This window comes from Bubalus kerabau, chromosome 1 (assembly GCF_029407905.1).
Source record: "Bubalus kerabau isolate K-KA32 ecotype Philippines breed swamp buffalo chromosome 1, PCC_UOA_SB_1v2, whole genome shotgun sequence".
NCBI lineage: Eukaryota > Metazoa > Chordata > Mammalia > Artiodactyla > Bovidae > Bubalus > Bubalus kerabau.
The window spans coordinates 41,876,723-41,898,758 of NC_073624.1; the positions used below are offsets into that span (position 1 = coordinate 41,876,723).

Genomic DNA, 22,036 nt, shown 5'->3' on the forward strand with positions numbered 1-22,036 from the left:
ATGGCTGTTAGTATTTGCCTCATATATTGAGGTGCTCCTATATTGGATGCATATATAATTACAATTGTTATACCTTCTTCTTGGATTGATCCCTTTGTGCCCCTCCTTTGTCCCTTGTAACAGTCTTTATATTTTAAAGTCTATTCTATCTGATATGATGATTGCTACTATAGCTTTGTTTCTTTGGATTTCCATTTGTATGGAATACCTTTTTCCATCCCTTCACTTTCAATCTGCATGTGTCCCTAGATCTGAAAGTGGGTTTCCTGTAGACAGCATATCAGTTCAGTTCAGTTCAGTTCAGCCGCTCAGTCTTGTGTGACTCTGCAATCCCATGAATTGCAGCACACCAGGCCTCCTTGTCCATCACCAACTCCCAGAGTTCACTCAAACTCATGTCCATCGACTTGGTGATGCCATCCAGCCATCTCATCTTCTGTCGTCCCCTTCTCCTCCTGCCCTCAATCCCTCCCAGCATCAGGGTCTTTTCCAATGAGTCAACTCTTTGTATGAGGTGGCCATAGTACTGGAGTTTCAGCTTCAGCATCAGTCCTTCCAAAGAACACCCAGGACTGATCTCCTTTAGAATGGACTGGTTGGATCTCCTTGCAGTCCAAGGGACTCTCAAGAGTCTTCTCCAACACCACAGTTCAAAAGCATCAATTCTTCAGTGCTCAGCCTTCTTCACAGTCCAACTCTCACATCTATACATGACCACTGGAAAAACCATAGCCTTGACTAGACGGAGCTTTGTTGGCAAAGTAATATCTCTGCTTTTTAATATAGATGGCATATAGATGGGTCTTATTTTTGTATCCATTCAGCCAGTCTATGTCTTTTGGTTGGAGCATTTAATCTGCTTATGTTTAAGGTAATTATTGATATGTATGTTTTTACATCATTTTGTTAATTGTTTTGGATTTGTTTTTGTAGGTCTTTTTTATTTTTTCTTTCTAATTTGTTCTCTACTCTTGATTTGATGACCAACTTTAGTGCTGTGTTTGGATTCCTTTTCTTTTTTTGTGCAGGTATCAACTGTAGATTTTCAGTTTGTGGTTAACATGAGGTTTTGATATAAAAAAAAGTATGTATGTCAAGAAGCAACAGGTAGACCTGGACATGGAACAATTAACTGGTTTGAAATTCGTAAAGGAGTATGACAAGGCTGTATATTCCTACTGCCTATTTAACTTCTATGCCAAGTATAGCATGTGAAATGCTGGGTAGGATGTATCACAAGCTGGAATCAAGATTGCTGGGAGAAATATCAACAGCCTCAGATATGCAGATGATACCACTCTAACAGCAGAAAGCGAAGAGGAACTAAAGAGCTTCTTGATGAGGGTGAAGGAGGAGAGTGAAAAAGTCAGCTTAAAACTCAACATTCAAAAAACTAAGATCATGGGATCTAGTCCTATCACTTAATGGCAAATAGATGGGGAAAAAGTGGAAACAGTGGCAGATTTTATTTTCCTGGGCTCCAGAATCACTATGGACAGTGACTGCAGCCATGAAATTAGAAGACATTTGCTTCTTGGAAGGAAAGCTATGAGAAACCTAGACAGCATATTAAAAAGCAGAGACCTCACTTTGCTGACAAAGGTACGTATAGTCAAAGCTATGGTTTTTCCAGTAGTCATGTATGATTGTGAGAGTTGGACCATAAAGAAGGCTGAGCACTGAAGAATTGATGCTTTTGAATTGTGGTGCTGGAAAAGACTCCTGAGAGTCCCTTGGACAACAAGGAGATCAAATCAGTCAATCATAAACAAAATCAACCCTGAATATTCAGTGGAAGAACTGATGCTTAATCTGAAGCTTCAATACTTTGGGCACCTGATGCAAAGAGCTGACTCATTAGAAAAGACCCTGATGTTAGGAAAGAGTGAGGGCAGGAAGAGAAGGGGGCAAGAGAGGATGAGATGGTTGGATGGCATCACTGACTCAATGGACATGAGTTTCAGCAAATTCCAGGAGACAGTGAAAGACAGGGAAGCCTGGAATGCTGCAGTTCATGGGGTCACCAAGAGTCAGATATGACTTAGCAACTGAAAAACAAATATAAGAAGACTGTTTTAAGTTGTTGTTCTTTTAATTTCAAATGCATTTCCAATATCCTACATTTGTACTCTCCTTTTCTCACAATCACTGGATTTGTTATTATGTTTGTGTATGGATGATTTCCTACCTTTATTGTATGGTTGCCTTTACTGGTGAGCTTTCCTGTTCATAATTTTCTTGTTTCTAGTTGTGGCCTTTTCTTTTCTGCTTAGAGAAGTTCCTTTATCATTTGTTGTAAAACTGGTCTAGTGGTGCTGAATTCTCTTGGTTTTTGCTTGTCTGTAATGCTTTTGATTCCTCCCTCGAATCTGAATGAGAGCCTTACTGGGTAGAGTATCCTTAGTTGCAGATTCTTCCCTATCATCACTTTAAATATATTGTATCACTCCCTTTTGGCCTGCAGAATTTATGCTGAGAAATTAGTTGATATCCTTATGGAAGTTCCCTTGTATGGTATTTGTCGCTTTTCCCTTGTTGCTTTTAATATTTTTTTCTTTGTCTTTAATTTTTGTCAGTTTGATTGCTATGTGTCTTGGTATATTCCTCCTTGGGTTTATCCTGTCTGGGATTCTCTGCACTTCCTGGACTTGGGTGTCTATTTCCTTTCCCTTATTAGGGAATTTTTTTAGCTATTGTCTTTTCAGGTATTTCCTCAGGTCCCTTTTCTATCTCTCTTCTCCTTCTGGGGCCCCTATAATGCAAATATTGGTATGTTTAATGTTGTCTCAGAGGTCTCTTGGACTGTCTCCATTTCTTTTCATTTTTTTTTTCCTCTATTCTGTTCCATGGCAGTGATTTCCACTATTTTGTCTCTAGGTCACTTATGCATTCTGTCTTAGTTCTTCTACTATTGATTCCTTTTAGTTTATTTTTCATTTCAGTTATTTTATTAGTCACCTCTGTTGTTCTTTAGTTCTTCTAGGTCTTTGTTAAACATTTCTTGTATCCTCTTGATCCTTGCTTCCATTCTTTTTCTAAGATTCTGGATTATCTTCACTATCATTATTCTGAATTATTATTACTTATCTTATTTCTGGTAGGTTGTCTATCTCTACTTCACTTAGTTGTTTTTCTGGGGTTTCATCTTTTTCCTTTGTCTGGGGCATGTTCCTCTGCCATCTCATTTTGTCTAACTTTTTATGGTTGCAGTTTCCATCCTGCTGGCTTCAGGATTATAGTTCTTTTTGCTTCTGCTGTCTATCCTCTTGAAGTTATCTAAGAGACTTGTGCAGGCTTCCTGATGGAAGGGACTGGTTCCTGCCCAGTGGTAGGTGGACCTGGGTCTTGTCAATGATAGTAAAGATCTTGTCCATCTGGTAGAAGGGCTGTGCTCAGGAAGACTTCAAGCTGCGTGTCTGCTGATTGATGGGGCTGTGTTCCTGTCCTATTGGTTGTCTGGCCTGAGGCGTCCCAGCACTGGAACGTCTAGGCTGTTGGGTGGGGCTAATGGCAGCCTCTGGGTGGGCTCATGGCAATGAATGAATACTCCCCAGGACTACTGCTGCTAGTCTTTGTTCCTGCAGTGAGCCACAGCCACTCCCCATCTCTACTGGAAACCTTTCAATACTGTGATGTAGATCTGGCCCAGTCTCTTATAGGGTCACTGCTGTTTTCCACTGGGTACTGGTGTACATGAGACTTTGTGTGCACCCTCCAAGAGTGGAGTCTCTGTTTCCTCAAGTCCCCTGGAAGTTTTGCAGTCAAACCCTGCTGGTCTTAAAAGCCAGATTCTCTAGGGGCTCTTACTCCAGTTGCTGGATGCCCAGGCTGGGAAGCCTGATTGTGGCTTAGAATTTTCACTCCTGTGGAAGAACTGTGAAGCAGTTCTCTTGTGGAAGAACTTCTGTGGTATAATTGTTTTTCAGTTTGTGGGTTGCCCACCTGGTGGGTATGGGATTTGACTTGATAGTGATTGTGCCTCTCCTACTAACTCGTTATGGCTTCTTCTTTGTCTTTGGATGTAGGGTATCTTTCTTGCTAGGTTCCAGGGCTTTTTTTGGTTAATTATTATTCAGCAGTCAGTTGTGATTTTGGTGTTATTGTAAGAAAGAGTGAGCTCACATCCTTCCATCTGGCCTTCTCTGAAATGGGTGTATAAATTATAAACATACAATTCAGAGAGAATAGAGATTCTAACAATGGTAAAGAGCAGAGACATCCTGGAATGAGAGACAAAGACGGGAATGACACTTGTCCTGGAAGGAAGGTACCTCAATCTCAAGGTCTTAAAAGACACACATGAACAAAGAGAAGAGCTTGGAGGTGGCAAGTTGTTATCCCATGACACCTTCCAAAGGTCAGAAGGAGTGACCAAGAGAGGAAGAGAAGGTCGGGGAAGAGGTAATGAGGTCAAAGAGGAACATTTCAGAATTCAGACACTAGAGGATGCAAAGATGTTTGTAATTAGAAAGCCATGGAATGGTCACATCGGTGAATGGGGAAGATAGAGCAGAAGTGTCAGGACCTGGAGGGAATGCAGCAGAGGAACTGTGTGATGGGTAAAACTGAATTCACTAAAGTAGGCAGCACAGTTTGGATAGCAAGGCAAAGTCATTGACCTGGTGCTCAAATCCCTAAGGATGATGAGAAAATGTACAAGACGGTGACATGGCCTTGATAAAGATGAAGATGGTGTCAATGAGCTGATGGACTGGGCTTCAAAGGAGCTGGAGAAGGACATGTAGAGAGAGACAGGTGTGAGCTGCATAAAGATGAGGGAGGAAAAATCGCAATGCGGTTAAAATTACAGATAAGGTTGGAAGTAATCTGGATGTTAATAGGTCACCATGGGGTGCTAGTGGGGAGGAGGATTCACTCCAAGAGGAGGATGAAGAAGGCGCCCACCCAAAGTTGACATCCTAATATGGTGAGAAGGACCTCAAAATGCTTTTGTTTATCCAGTGGGCTGGCATTTTGGATTCTCTGGGGTTTCAGGTAAGAAGCAGGAAAGGGAAGAACTACTATCTTGAGTGTGTAAATATCCTTTTTATGAAATAAAAGGTAGTGTGCCTAGTGCCAAAGCTATAAGGAAATGTATCCCAAATATTTACATTTATATCAAAGCCAATGGTTAATTCTTTCCACATTCTTTTATTCTTTAGAAATTCAATTCTATTGATCAGACTAAAGAAAATCAAATGTATACTGTTATCAAATTCATCTATATAGCTCAATTTTGGATACTATATTTCATTTTCTTCTGACTTTTGATTATAAGATTTATTGTAACACCTTTATAACATCCATATCCTATTATGTGAATGAAAGGCAATTTTGGCAAAGGGACAATGTGATTCTTTAATATGAAAATATTCTGTTCTACTAACAAACACCAGATAACTATTTTACCCAAGCAGTCAAAGAAGTGTTTCCCCATGCCCTGAATTAAAGAATTCTATTATGTTCTCTTGTGCCATCAGGGACTTCTGCTCTTTACATCCATAAAAACTGTATGTTAATGTTGCCTAGTTTCTTTTACCTTTTAGGTTCCAAGCAAAGCCAACAATAATTAATGTAAATTAAGCATGCTGGCATGGAAAACTGCTCCTTATCAGTCAGTCACACCATAAATGTGCTGCACAGAATCATAACAGATAAGCTTCCAAGTCCAGGGAAATGGCCATAAAAGAGGTCAAATATATTTAGATAAGAGTCAGTGACATGCATTGCTGTGAATAGGTCTAAAACTGTCTGTCATATAACTCCAAGAATTCAGATGAAACTGGTCCTCAGTGCTCTAAGGTTTCTGGGATGCTCTGACAGAATCACATCTTAGTTAGACCTCCTGGCTTGGACAAAGATTCATTTCTCTCAAAGTCAAGGTCATTTATAAAGGTCTGTGCTGTTCAATGTATCAACCACTAACCACAAGTGGCTATTGAACACTTGAAATATGACTAGTCTCAGGTATGCTGTATGTGTAAAAAATACACTGGATTTCAAAGATTAATTATAAAAAAGAATGTACATTATCTTATTTATATTTTCACATGTTTAACTTAATCAGTTTTAATATTATTAATTACATGGATACCGGGGTTCAATCCCTGGGTCAGAAAGATCCTCTGGAGCACAGGATGGCTATTCACTCCAGTATTCTTACCTGGAGAATTCCATGGGCAGAGGAGCCTGGCAGGCTACAATTCATGGGTTGCAAGAGTCAAACACGGCTGAGTGCCTAACACACACACACACACATACATACGCACACATTAAAAAGATAATATTTTAGATATTTTTAGGTTTAAAATATATTATGAAGTTCACCTTTTTTATGTTTTAAAATACAGCTACCTGAAAAATTTAAATTATATATTCTGGCTCTCATATTTCCATTGGGCAGGGCTGGTCTGGGCTGTATCCCAGTTTTGAGATGAGCCGCTAGGAGGCAGTAGAGTATGGTGATTAAGAGCAAGGGTACTTGGTCAGGAAGTTTGAGGTTTAATTCCCACAAATTCTGTTTCTTCACTAAGGGACCTTGGCACCTAAATTATCTTCTCCAAGTCTCAGTATTCTCACTTATAAAACAGGAAAAGCGATTTTGCTTTCCACTTAGGCATGATGGAGTCTAAACCACTCACATCTAAGGAGACCACTTGGGTTCTTATAATGAGCATGAGTTCCAGGTTATAGAAGAGGACACAATTTTTAAAAGTTATCTGCCTAATGAGAAATAGATAAGTCATGAGTCTTAAATAGTAAAATGCATCAAATAAAAACATTTAAAATATTCTTATCTTCTTGAGCCTCTTGATGAAAGTGAAAGAGGAGAGTGAAAAAGTTGGCTTAAAGCTCAACCTTCAGGAAACTAAGATCATGGCATCTGGTCCCATCACTTCATGGAAAATAGATTGGGAAACAGTGGCTGACTTTATTTTTTGGGGCTCCAAAATAACTGCAGATGGTGACTGCAGCCATGAAATTAAAAGATGCTTACTCCTTGGAAGGAAAGTTATGACCAACCTAGACAGCATATTAAAAAGCAGACATATTACTCTGTCAACAAAGGTCCATCTAGTCAAGGCTATGGTTTTTTCAATAGTCATGTATGGATGTGAGAGTTGGACTATAAAGAAAGCTGAGTGCCGAAGAATTGATGCTTTTGAACTGTGGTGTTGGAGAAAACTCTTGAGAGTCCCTTGGACTGCAAGGAGACCCAAGCAGTCCATCCTAAAGGAAATCAGTCCTGGGTGTTCATTGGAAGGACTGATGTTGAAGCTGAAACTCCAATATTTTGGCCACCTGATACGAAGAGCTGACTCATTTGAAAAGACCCTGATGTTGGAAAAGATTGAAGGCAGGAGGAGAAGGGGATAACAGAGGATGAGATGGTTAGATGGCATCACCGACTCAATGGACATGGGTTTGGGTGGACTCCGGGAGTTGGTGATGGACAAGGAGGCCTGGCATGCTGCGGTTCATGGGGTCAAAAAGAGTCGGACATGACTGAGTGAATGAACTGAACTGAACTTATGCCTTTGACCTATTGCTACTTAACAGCAGAAATACATTAAGGAAAGCAGAAGTAAAACTCCAAATCTAAATATGGGTTAGTTCTGCTATTTTCTGGGTCACCTTTCTCTGCTACTAAAGGACAAAATGGAAACAAATTTTACAGTTTCCTGATGAAAAATAGGAAGGTCCTCCTTCCTCCCCAAAGGTAATCAATCACATATCATTCAATAACTAAACATTAAGTAATATTTGGATTGGAGAGCTATTTGGGCAGCATGGATAATGGAACGTGAATAAGACAGGGCATGCACTCAATCCTGGATCAGCTACAGCCTGGGCCACTGTCACATGAAGTCTTCAAACCTTGTTTTTTTTGGTCCATAATGAAAATGGGGATGAGGATGACAATGCTTCTCACAATAGTTTTAAAGATTAAATTAAATAGTGGATATAAAACCTACTTGTCTGTAAACTGGAAAATATTACATAAGTATTAGCTACTATCATGATTTGATTCTAGTTGATTCTAAGACTCATCTACACAGATGGAGCCACTGTGATCTCCGGTTAATATAAAGAGCAGAAGGTAAACAAGGGTGATTTTGTACCTGACGGTTAACCTATCAGGACCTTGGTTCCTATTCTTCCCAATGTATTTTAAAAAATCATTGGGAAGGCTTTATTTTTTTAAAAAAGCACTCAAATTCTTATACAGGTGTGAAGCATTATTGATTTGGATAATCACTGAGTTGATTTTACTGAAAAATACAGAAAAATCTTATTTTGAATATCTAGGAGTCCCTCCTACTGTGAAAAGTAGCCATTGCTATGCTCCAAAAAATATTTCCTTGTGCTCTTAACTCACATAGGCTAACTCAAGATAATAGGGGCAATACTATGCCAATTGAAAAAGGAAGGTTGCAGTATGCAGGTCTTGTTCAGGTCTGGGTAAGATGAAATTTAAAAGCATCTATGCCATCATTTTCAAGTAGAGCCACATTCAGCACAGTGTGATAATCAAAACTGCAGGAGATCATTCCAACAAGAACTATCAGTTTGTATTCAGGCTGATAAAGTTGGCTTCTTTGTTAAAAAAAAAAAAAAAGAAAGAAAGAAAGAAACTCATCTGCAGTATTTTTTAAATCAGTACTATTTTTGAAATGCAAGTATTCCAAAAGACATGAACAGGATTTATCTACCCTTTAATTATTAGGACTCTAAATTGGACATATATAGATGCAACAATGATGTTTATAAATGAGTCCTTAAAACTTCACATAAATAAATAAGAACTCATAAAAATGGAAGAGTAAAATAAAAGCATCCTATTGACCTGTAAATAGCTACCTACATAACTGACACATTTTCCCCACATCTTTTGATTTCATGTTATTTATTAAAGAGAACATACTGGTACTAAAAGGCTTTTCTGTCAGTGTGTACTTCTTCATTCTTAGTTGTTTCTCATCACTTTCAATTTATACAGAATGTTAACAAGCTTTCTAATTTTTTTTTGGACCACATAGCCTGCAGAACCTTAGTTCCCCAACCAGGGATCAAGCCATGCCTCCTGCAGTGGAGGCGTGGAATCCTAACCACTGGACCACCAGGGAATTACCTAAACTATCTAATTTTTAAAATTAAGCTCATTTAGTTTTTGCTGACTTAAACTTTTATTTTTTCATTTTATACGTAGTTTCCTTGTATTTATTAATTTTTCTGTAGTACTCTCTTGATTTACTATCCCAGTACATGCATGAAGCCATTCTTAAACAAAACTTCAGACTTGGGATGCCACCTATTCTTTACACAATGCTTCTGTTCAAATGGGATTAAATAAAAACATGACTTAACAAATGAGCACACTAAGGAAAAGAACTAGTATCTCTGTGCATATGGAAAACTCAAGGAGTAAAAAGAAAAGTGAAGAAGATGCATCCACTGAGGTACTAAGGCAACTAAGCCAATCTTGATAAGGAAAAGATTAAATAAGACAGCAAACCAAGGGCCCTAAAAGTACCAAGTGTGCTCTCCAGAAGTTTAGAGATGTAGAAACCAATTCAGGAAGTGTATGGATTGTCAGTAACCTAAGAAGCACAGATAATGCATCACCAACACTGACTCTAATCATTTTTTACCCTTTGTTTCCATTTCTGGTATTTTAAACCTGTTTTTTTATATGTAAAAGTTAAATGCCTCAGCCACCACCATTTCCACTATGACTACTGCCTTAACTACCATTGTCAACACCATCAACATGCCTAGACTTTACATTAACAAAAATACAAGATACAAAAGTACTTCTTTGCCTTCAGGGAGACCAACTGCACTATTAACCATTTCCAGGGCAGTGAGTGAAAAGTGAACACCAGTGATTACACCTGGAAGGTCTTCCGAGAGCAAGAGTTACCATTACTAATTCCAAGCTAGGCTCACTTTGCTTCTTGCATGATCAGTTGCTTAGTCTGTCTGACTCTTTGCAGTCTCATGGACTGCAGCATGCCACGCTCCTCTGTCCATGGGATTTCCACGTAAGAATACTGGAGTGGGTTGCCATTCCTTCTCCAGGGGATCTTCCCAACCCAGGGACTGAACCTGTGTCTCCTGCATTGGCAGGCAGATTCTTTACCACTGAGTCACCAAGGAAGCCCCACTTTGCTTCTTATCTATAGCACAAATTGGACTCCAACTGTGGTTATGCCTTTTGGCTGCACCTTTAGAGCACACTGCTTATCCTAGACCAGCACTTTCCCTAAGGTATATTCATGAAACACCTGAGTAACGCCTGTTAAAAATGACTAAGTAAAGTGCTATATTCCGTATTCCCTTCTTGAATATTCACAGAGCATTTAGCATGTTAAAGATGCTTGCAATAAAGGAACTATCTTTGCTTAGCTCAGCATTTCCTGAGTTTATTTGACCATGCAACCATTCTGTATTCATACCCCTCTACAGGCAATCTAGGAACATCTCCCAGAACTAATACTTCCAGAGAGACATTGGGAAATACCCTTTTGACTGATAAGGGACAGAATTAATTCAGATGAATATTACATCTTCCCAAAGCTTGAAAAACCTATTCTGCCCTAGGAAGAGGAGACAACTGCATAACCAAATGAATGCCGAAGAGGAAAGGATTTCTTAAAATTACAAGGTCTTCTGATCAAAGGTACCTGTTCTACTTACTTAAGGAGATTCCCGAGATTGAAAAGAGCCCGATTATGCTGCGGGTTTAGCTGGAGAGCCCTCTGATAGTACATCTTTGCCTCTGTCGTGTCTCTAGTCAGGGTTCCAAGGTTGTTCAGGGCACTTGCGTGGCGTGGATACAACCTGAAAAATTAGAAATCTTAAGCCATGATTGTTCAAAGGCTTCTACATTGGTCATGATTTACTTGTTCTTCACCCCTCCCCACCTCAGGTATGCCAGAACCAAAATGAAACACTGAATTCTTCCTTTATTTCACAGTATGCCTATGTGAAATCTTTTTTTATTTCTTTATGACTACGCTGAGTCTTTGTTGTTGTGCACAGCTTTCTCCAGTTGCAGCGAGCAGGGGCTACTCTCCAGTTGCTGTGTACAGGCTTCTCATGGAGGTGCCTTCTCTTGGTAAGGAGCATAAGCTCTAGAGCACAGGGCTCAGTAGTTGTGGTGCCTGGGCTTAGTTGTCCCATAGCATGTGGAATCTTCCTGGACCAGGGATTGAACCTGTGTCCCTTCACTGGTGTGTGGATTCTTAACCACTGAACCACCAGGGCAGTCCCTCTATGTCAAATCTTAACGACCAACTGTTTGTGCAGCTACTGGCATGTAAAGACGGCAGGAAAGCACATATTTGACATTCAGTGGTATAAGTAAATTAGCCCCAAAGAGTGCAAAAATAAATAATATGCCAATCAACCTGGGTAAGATACTTTGCTTGGAGCCTACAGTTACTTTCAACTTCCTTTGATAGAAAATCCTCATTGCTTCAGGTGTTGAGTTTCTGGTCTAGGGGACTGCTGACCAGCTGCCTGGATAATGCCCACTATTAACACAAGATGCTGGCAATTCCTCGGCTGAGGGATCTTTGAATATTTGAAGCATCAGTGACACCACCATTATTGAGAAGGTGATACAAACATCTCCCCACAAAAATAATATTCCTCCTTCAAATGGCTCTCTGTCTTGACTCTTTTACCATTTTATCTCATTTTCCCCCCTACTGTAATTTGGCACCACCTGCCCTGATAGAGTCTGGGAATGAAAATCCTGACAAATATTTAAAAATTTAAAAATGCACAATGAAGTGAAAATAGCAATCCCAATATTCAAAAGCAAATGTAAAGAAGGACTGCATGTACATCAGCAAACCAAATTTATGGTGATTAAGAAAGGAAGAGAATCAATTTACTCCCTTAGCTCAAAACTGTAAGGAAGGCAAATCAGCACTGCTTCTTCAGCCACTGCTGAATTGTTTCTGCTGTGCTCAGAGGGGGCATATTTAGCCTTTAAAGAGGTTGCCCTGTCTCTGTCACCCAGAGGACTTTGTATAAGCCTGTGGAGCTGGCTTTTAATGTAGGAAAGTCAAGATAAAGCCCAAGTAATAAAAACAGGATCTGTACCTGTCAAGTCTCCTGATGATCAAAAGTCATGCTTCCCCTCTCCCAGCCTGTTCTATACCTTCTAAGAAGATCAATATAATCTGGGGACCGAGGGGTTCCTATTAAAAGGCCAAGGAAGACAAGCTGTATAGCTTTAAAAAAAAAAAAAAAACCCTTTGCATAATCCAGAGTTTATTTGACATGTAATTTTCCCTTCCCTACTTTCTTATAGCTCAGCTATAAGCATCCCTCAGTACTTTCAGGAAGACACACTGGGTAGTGCTCCTCTTGACTGACAAAGGATGGAATCAATTTAGATGAATGTTCATCCTCCCAAGGCTTGAAACCCCTAATTTTTCGCAACGACTTTGGAGGCTGCTGGGAGACATATATTATGAGAGGAAGTTGGGAAGAGAAAAAACACATACACACTGTTTGGTTACCTTTAATTAGCAAAGACAATCTGCAGGCACCTGGTACCAATCCCCTAACTCCCAGCCTCACAGTTCCTAGGGGGTCTCCATGGAGATGCAAGCCCTTGGAGGTCTCTGAAGTGCCTCTATAGGACATCAGAGCCAAGAGAAGATGCTCTAATGCTTGACCACTCATTCCATGCCCTGAACAGCCTCCTGGGAAGCTATGTCTAAAAATTATTTTGGGAATGGTCATGGAGAGCACATCAGAGCCAGGACTTAAATTCTTCCAATGGGAAAAAAAAATTTTTTTTGGATGCTGAGCAAAGCTCTCTGACCTAAAGATTTAAGGTGGGGACGGGTCCAGTGAACATGATGAAAACAGTTCTAATTGTTTCTCTGATAACAAACAGCAACAGAAGGTCCTAGGAACCTCTGCCTTCTCAGAAGAAGTCACTTCTTAAAACTTGCTCTTTTTCTTATTTCTTTAGGTTTTGGAGGCCTCAAAATAAATGTCTGAGATGAAAACACTAAATTTAGGAAGTTGTTCAGTTGCTCAGTCATGTCTGACTCTTTTGCGACCCCATGGTCTGGAGTGCACCAGGCTCCTCTGTCCATGGGATTTCCCAGGCAAGAATACTGGAACAGGTTGCCATTCCCTTTTCCAGGGGATATTCCCAACCCAGGGATAGAACTGGAGTCTCCTGCATCTCCTGCATTGGCAGGTGGATTCTTTACTTCTGAGCCACCAGGGAAGCCTAAATATGGGAAAGGACAGTCTAAATTCATTAAGAGCTTCTACATGGGTTCCCTGTCACACAACAGCCTCTCCTGCTGGTTCTCAGTCCACTTTTTATGACTTTATCACTGTCTCACTGCCATTTAAAGCAACAGCGTGCACTTTCAAAGATTACTGACTACAAAAATGTTTCTCTCTCTCTCTCTTTCTTTTTTCAAACCAGAAACAGAACATAAGCCTACACTGAACTCTCTAAAACAGAAACAATCAGTGAGAAGGAAAGTAAAAAAGAAAGAAATATAAATACCATGAGGGGAAAAAAGTCTTCAGCATGTTTTGTGCTCCAAGAAGCTTAGGACAGGGCTTCGTGGTCAGCCACAGGCAGCAAAACAGCTCTGCTTTAACAAAATCCTAACCTGTCCAGGAAGGGAATTGCTGGCATTTACAGTGATTTACTGAATCTAATGCAGGAGCCACAGGAGACTTGGGTTTGATCCTTGGGTCAGGAAGATCCCTTGGAGAAGGAAATGGTAACCATTCCAGTATTCTTGCCTGAAGAATCCCAAAGACAGAGAATCCTGGTGGGTTACAGTCCATAGGGTCGCAAAGAGTCTGACAAGACTAAAACGACTTGGCACATTGACTCTGTTACCATTTACATTGCTCCACCTCGAAAATGTGTGATATTGTTTATTCCTGGTAGAAGTAAGGGTCTGCTAGCAATAGCCTCCTTCTCTGAGCTGGTTAGGCTTGCCTAATCACGAGCAAGCATTGCATTATTTATGAAACAAAGCTGAATTTCATAAAAATAATTCTTCAAGAGGGCCAAGAAAAAAAGGTCACTTTTAATTTTGATGTTTATATAGATGTAGACATTTTCTTAAAACATATATTCTGCTCTTGTTTACAGAAGAGGTAAGCAAGGACAAAACTTATTTTGTGTGTTTACTTTTTAAATTAACTTGTGTTTAAATGAACTCAGGTCTAATTCAATCCTGAGGTCTCCAGAAGGGGAATTTTCTACTGGAAAGATGAATAATTTAAGAGCTGTCTATATAGCTCCATCAATTGTCAGAATAAATGAAGTGTGCCTTGACTTGGACGACTCAGGTATGTTTTACCAAAGTTCTGGTAGTGATTATTCCCTTCCCCAGCTAAACAATCTCTACAAAAGCTCCACTGAACTGGAGGAGAGTGGTGATTTTCTTTTCAAACACATTTGTAAAAAACCAGTGTGAATAGCCACTAGTATAAAGAAGTGTATTCTTTCTCTTTAAAAAAAGAAATCTAGATATAGAAATACAATTCTACGAGCTGAAGAGAATATTGTTTCAAATATTGGCTGATTTACATTCCTGATAAGCACACATCCATTTGAGTATTGAAGTGCTTCTTACTTTTTATCTGGTAGCCTTTCCTTAAGCAGAATTAATAAAGCAGGTAGTTAAGGACACTATTATTATTCCCTTTCATTCCCAATCACCTTATCTCTGAAGAATGAACATCAACATGTTAACAGGAACCACTGAGGTAGCAGCTGCCTAAGTGGCAAACAGAAAGCAGGAACAGAAGAAAATGGGCCCCAGACACTGAGCATGTATTAATGATACTTTACTTTTTAGAGAGCTTTCTCATACACTATCTAACTTAATTCTAATTCTTCAAGTAGAATTATTGTACTGTTTTACAGTTGTAGAAAGGGAGGGTGGGGAAATTAAAGAAAAAATAAATTACTTTCTTCAAAAAAGAAATATCTCAGAAGCAGTTGTGTTGTGTTGAAAGTCAGATAATTCCAGTAAATCTACTTATTTTCCCAAACAATCCATGAGTCATTTAACCTTCATTAAAGAAATATACTGCTACCAATTAGAGCTTCCACTTAGAAGAATTTCCCCTTGTATCCTTGGGCCAATTCATTCAGCTATGATCTTATAGGAACTACTCAGTGACAGAAGCAAAATAAAGTCAATACTCAGGAAACGTGGCTGAGGTTCTCCTTCCCTGGGAAAACTTGTCTTCTGCCATACAAAATACTCATGTTATCTCTGCAAAGCACAGTGTTATGGGAAGTTATTTGGAACCAACAATATTAAGTAAGTATGTAAGGCAGTGGTGCTTCGCTGGTGGCTCAGATGGTAAAGAATCTGCCTGCAATGCAGGAGACCCTGGGTCAGGAAGATCCTCTGGAGAAGGGAATGGCAATCCACTCCAGTATTCTTGCCTGGAAAATTCCATGGACAGAGAAGCCTGGTGTGGCTCCAGTCCATGGGGTCACAAAGAGTTGGATATGACTGAACGACTAACATTGTGGTTTACTGAGTGATATGAGGCACAGATACATGCTCACAGATCTACTGGTCTCAAGCTTCAATCTCAACTAAAGGTCCATGAAGATAAAATGTATATGATTCTAGTTTAGTTTTCAAAAGTTAAGAATGATGTTCCTTTTTTACTGTTTGAAAAACTTCTAAGGCATTTCATTGTTCAAACAAGACTGTATCATGTGCTCCAGTTTGCAGTTTCCTTTTGGAATATACACACCCTGATTTGTCTGATTTTCATTCCACACATTAATTTATTTGAGGTTAAGTATGCTAAGGTCAGATGTTTATTTTCTATTTCCTGTTGAAGGGGAAAAAAAAAAAGGACCCAAAAGAAAAACATGACTAGGAAAAAATTCAATCATGAGACCTAAAGTTCACTGAACTAAAAAGTACCCAAAGTAAGCTTTATTTCAGGAGTCCACAGCAGCAGCATATTTTTAGTCACATTAGTTCCTGGCATTTCTCAAGTGCCTGGTTCCTTCATGCTGTAAAATATGAATCATCAGGTCATTAAATTGTGCCAGAATGACATTGATCATCTACCAGTCTGCTTCTTTAATTGTGTGAAGTCACCATTGACACCCAAAAGTAAGTCTTGCCACTTTCTTTTGATTCTGTACTTCTTCCCATTCATTAGATAGCCTTGGGGAAATAAAAACCTCAAATGCAATTTAGGGAAACAGGACACACTCTTCAGAGAGGAGCCAACTAAATGATCTGACCTCTCACAATGGATGACCTCCAATCAGGATTCAGCAGGACTCCGCCCATCTGATTTTTCCAGACAATTTAGAGTAAAACCATGCCCTTAGGAAATGACTCATTTTAAGTGACTGAATTTTCCTGATTCCCAGGAATTTTCCTCTGGAGGCTGGGAAATGCATTGATTTAAAGACTTTTCTGCTCTTTTAAACAGAAAGTGGTCAATGCAATTTAACTTTTCTCAAGGGCTTGGGGTGACCATGGTGAACTTTGGTTTTCTGTGGCAGAAGAATAGGAAATTATTTTGGTGGAGTGGAAAAATAACTGCACTTGGGAGTCAGAAGCCTTGGGGAACTTTCTTGCTGGGTGATTTTGAACTCATACCTGTGCTTTAGTTGCTCTCTCTGTAACAATAAGGTCCATAACATATTAACCTGTGTGACCAAAAAGGATGGTGGGTATAAGATGCCTATCATCATCGCTGGTACATTCCACTCATCTGATGCTCTGGGGTTGGCTGCAGAACCTCTGGGGGGCTGTGCTTGGCTCCCTCCACAGCCCTAATGAACCCACGCCAGGCTGAAACTGCCACTCTTCTTTCATGTGTATTTCTCATCCTCCAAAAAATCATTCTTCTCACTGCTGTCAAAGGTATCTGTCTTGCTTCCATCAGTCAAAATAACATCCATTATTTTTTCACCACTAACCCAATGAATACTCAAGTCTTCTTGTATCCATCTGTTTCTCCCACATCATGGGTTTTCAGATGTGAAGGACACTTGGCCCACTCCATTTTAAGAATGTAGGACGGTTCCTTGTCAAGCACTCACTCCAACAGAGCCTGTCAATCTTTCCTCATCTGAAATAAATGATGCCCACAGGCACCAGGGTAATTTCCTGCAAACATTTCTGACATACTCAACATCAAATGGGATTCCAGACACGCACAATTTTAAGAGTTACACCCAAGGTTATAAGGAGGTTCAAAGTCCTATATGACAGATCAGTGAGCTCATAGAATCCTTCTTGTAATAACACTTTGCAGCATGTGAAGCACTCTGGCTGTTAGACTGACAGGCAAAAAAAAAAAAAAACGAAAGTGGTGGGCAGGAGGAGTGTGTCCATGTTTACAGTTAATAGTGCCAGCCTAGGAGGTCATGAGGAGTGGGGAGGGAAAGGCGTGTATATCCTGAAGATTCACCTCAGGAATTGGGGGTCACTACTGGCATAAAATGGGGTTTCCCAAGTGGTGCTAATGGTAGAGAATCTGCCTGCCAATGCAAAAGACACAAGAGACAAGGGTTCAATCCCTGGGTTGGGAAGATCCTCTGGAGAAGAAAGTGGCAACCCACTTCAGTATTCTTGCTTGAAAATTCCATGGACAGAGGAGCCTGGTGGGCTATAGTTCATGAGGTTGCAAAGAGTCAGACATGACTGAGTGACTGTGCACACACACACACACACACACACTGGCATATAATGGTCAGCAGCTCAGTTCAGTTCAGTTGCTCAGTCGTGTCGACTCTTCGCAACCCCATGAACTGCAGCACGCCAGGCCTCCCTGTCAATCACCAACTCCCAGAGTTCACCAAAGCCCATGTCCATTGATATGGTGATGCCATCCAATCATCTCATCCTCTGTCATCCCCTTTTCCTCCTGCCCTTAATCTTTCCCAGCATCAGGGTCTTTTCAAATGAGTCAGCTCTTCGCATCAGGTGGCCAAAGTATTGGAGTTTCAGCTTCAACATCAGTCCTTCCAATGAATATTCAGAACTGATCTCCTTTAGGATGGACTGGTTGGATCTCCTTGCAGTCCAAGGGACTCTCAAGAGCCTTCTCCAACACCACAGTTCAAAAGCATCCATTCTTCGGCCCTCAGCTTTCTTTATAGTCCAACTCTCACATCCATACATGACCACAGGAAAAACCATAGCCTTGACTAGACAGACCTTTGTTGACAAAGTAATGTCTCTGCTTTTCAATATGCTGTCTAGGTTGGTCATAACTTTCCTTCCAAGGAGTAAGCATCTTTTAATTTCATGGCTGCAATCACCATCTGCAGTGATTTTGGAGCCCAGAAAAATAAAGTCTGACACTGTTTCCACTGTTTCCCCATCTATTTCCCATGAAGTGATGGGACCAGATGCCATGATCTTAGTTTTCTGAATGTTGAGCTTTAAGCCAACTTTTTCACTCTCCTCTTTCACTTTCATCAAGAGGCTCTTTAGTTCTTCTTCTCTTTCTGCCATAACGGTGGTGTCATCTGCATATCTGAGGTTATTGATATTTCTCCCAGCAGTCTTTATTCCAGCCTGTACTTCTTCCAGCCCAGCGTTTCTCATGATGTATTCTGCATATAAGTTAAATAAGCAGGGTGACAATAGCTAGCGGTGTTAAAAGTGTATGTGTATTAGAGCTTGAAACCTGCACTGGAGAAAAACAAAGTGAAGCAGAAGAATAGGGTATGCTGGGGTTGGCTGGGAGACCAAGGATAGACTCATGGACAAGATGAGATTACCTAAGGCACCCTGAAGGGAGGGAGGCAGCCATTTACAGAAGGGGGAAAGTGTCTTGGGAAGAAGGAAGGACAAATGCAGAGTCCCTGTAATAGATGTGAATGAAAAAATACTGACCGCCGCATCAGCAAACAAACAAAGTTGCAGCCATCACATAATCACATTACAGCTGCCCAGACGGTGAGCCCTGGGGGCCTCAGGATAGAAACCAGATGCCCACCATCCTGCAGCCAGCAGCTGCAGCCACCTCTGATGGTGCACCCTGGGGAGACTCAGGATGAGACAGCACATGATACTGGCCCCAGATAGCTGAGGTGCACATCAAAGGAATGGTTTTCAGTGCACCCAGACTCTTGCATCTTCCCTTACATTAAAAAACACTAAGTTCCTTAAGATATCTGATTTTCTTTAATAAACAGTAATCTTTTGTTGCTCTAACTACCTGGTCTTTGTTGCAAAAACTGTTATATATCCTCAACCCCCATTTGCTTCTTCAGAGTAGTCTCTCAGAGTTATCTGAGATGCTGTGTCCTGGGCCATCTGCCAAATAAAACATAATGCTCTACTTTTAGGTTATGCATTTTTTTTTTTCCTCCAACTGATATAGGAATGTGGCAACTGCTGTCCAGCATTCCTGGAGCTGATGGTGATAGGTGCAATAGGAGGTGAGGTCTGAGTGGCAGAGGTCAAACAGTGCATGACATGGAGACCACTACAGGGCCCTTGATTCTTGATGGAAGCAAGCAGAATGTTCTGAGCACAGGACTGCTAATGAACTCCCCTGGGCTGCTGGGTTGAGAACAGATGGCAGGAGGGCAGAAGGGAGAAGTGAAAATGTGGAGACCAGAGAACACTGAAGCAATCCAGGTGAGAGAAGATGGGTAGTGGAGGCAGAGAGAAGGGGTCTGATTTAGGATGTTTTAATAACATTTACTGAGTTTAGCATGGCCAGGTATTTAGACATTGATTTACACCTTGTTTGTGAATTATCTTCTAATATTCCAGCCCTATGAGGTAGGTTGGAGAAGTAACTGGCAACCCATTCCAGTATTCTAGCCTGGAGAATCCCAAGGACAGAGGAGCCTGGCAGGCTGCAGTCCATGGGGTCGCAAAGAGTAGGACATGACTGAGCGACTAACACTAACACTATTAAGTAGATAACACCACTATTCTCATTTTAACAGAAAATCTAAACGATATTCTGTTCAGTTCAGTTCAGTTCAGTCACTCAGTTGTGTCTGACTCTGTGATCCCATGGACTACAGCATGCCAGGCCTCCCTGTCAATCACCAACTCCCAGAGCCTACCCAAACTCATGTCCATTAAGTCGGTGATGCCATCCAACCATCTCATCCTCTGTCGTCCCCTTCTCCCCCACCCAATCCCCCTGCTCCCACCGCCTTCAATCTTTCCCAGCATCAGAGTCTTTTCAAATGAGTCAGTTCTTCACATCAGGTGGCCAAAGTATTGGAGTTTCAGCTGCAGCATCAGTCCTTCCAATGAATATTCAGGACTGATTTCCTTTAGGATGGACTTGTTGGATCTCCTTGCAGTCCAAGGGACTCTCAAGAGTCTTCTCCAACACCACAGTTCAAAAGCATCAGTTCTTTGGTGCTTGCATCACTGACTTGATGGACTCCGAGAGTTGGTGATGGACAGGGAGGCCTGGCGTGCTGCAATACACTGGGTCGCAAAGAGTCGGACACGACTGAGCGACTGAACTGAACTGAACTGAACTGAATTGCCTAGCACCAGTGATTGGTTGATAAGGGGGTATAAATGTTCCATTCCTTTCATGACAACTCTGAGGATGCCCAGCTCCCGAGCACCCTAAGGGCTCCTCTGATCCCCTGGGAGTACACTGCATCTCAGCTTCTCCCTCTGCCCATCTTGTTTCTTTGGCCAGCATTAATGATCTTCCTGTTTGTTAATCTCTGCCTTGGATTCTGTTTCCTGGGGAACTACAGTGAGGTTTTGAAGTGACATGGTGGTTTAAGGCAGAAAAGAAGAGAGCAAATGTTTTTTAATATAAATTATATAACATTCATGCTGAAATGTAGTCCATAAGTATGATCACAATATGACTAAAATTCTGGCTTTCTAAATGAAATGTATAATGTCTTGGATTTAATGAATAAAATTGTTAAACTTAATTAACACAAAATACACATGGTAAGAATATAATTTCAACAAAAAGGAACAAAAATAATTTCAATTGTCCTACTGGAAAGCATCTTCAGACTTTTATAAATGAAAATGACACACCAGCAGAAGAATCCATCTCCACTTGTTAAACTAGGTTAACAAATGGTATCGCAATTTTTATTCTTTCCAGAAATACATGGCAGCTGGTAGTTAATGCCACCTGTAGTCATGCGAGTTATTTTAAATGCTCATTCAAAAATAGCCTGGGTAAAGAAGGGCTTTTAAGTAATAATTAAATCCTGATTTTTAAAAAATGTTCAAACTCTACCAGTTTTATAGACAACACTTTTCAAAGGAATTATAATAATCTTATTAATAGACTCAGGACATCAATGAACAGTAGGTTAATTAGACATAGACTTCTTTACAGTCTAATGATGTGGCTTTCTTCAATAATCACTGTCTTATGATTTCCTTTTTTCCACATACACTTATTACAATCTCATGGAGTCTCTCTGCAGACTTCTGGTTATCTACATATGAGGGAATACAAAGAATGATAGCAGTGGGAACTGTTCTTATGACAAGTCTCTATTTTATGCATTAAAAAAAATCCCAGTCAGAAAAATTTTAGCTTCTCCTTTCCCATGTGTTAGCCAATTATATATCAGTTGAATATTTCTTTTGTACAAGAGTTTTAAAAGCACATTCCTTTCCTTTTAATTATGCCTGGTTAGGGACTTCAAACCCTGCCCCCCATTAACAGCTTCCCTCCTCTTCAGATTTTCTATTTAGAAGATCAACAATAGATATATTAGGAGTGGACAAGTCCTGTCTAAGGGGCCAAGGTGACCCAAAGACACTTGAGAGATCCCTCAGGTCAGGGACCTCTGAGTAATGCATCTACTACTCAATACAACTTATGGGAGGGTGACTTCTTAGACTATGTCTGTGAATTTCATGTGAAACCATAACTGTGAAAAGAAAATAGTTATCTGGGTGGCTGAGGATTACAGCCTTTTTATATGTGGCTGATATCCAACTACCTGGAATGCATCAGCCAGTCTGGGTGTGGCAGGGGCTTACTGTCAGGGGCTGGA

At 40.4% G+C, this 22,036-nt stretch overlaps 1 protein-coding gene across 2 annotated transcripts in view; it reads right to left on the minus strand.

The window, feature by feature from the left end:
• Positions 1-22,036, minus strand: part of TMTC1 (transmembrane O-mannosyltransferase targeting cadherins 1) — a 305,981-nt gene that overhangs the window by 59,372 nt on the left and 224,573 nt on the right. For both annotated transcript variants that reach the window (XM_055572983.1, XM_055572975.1), the window contains one exon: positions 10,702-10,845. In XM_055572983.1, coding sequence (XP_055428958.1) covers positions 10,702-10,845 — 144 coding nt within the window. The remainder of the gene's footprint in view (positions 1-10,701; positions 10,846-22,036) is intronic.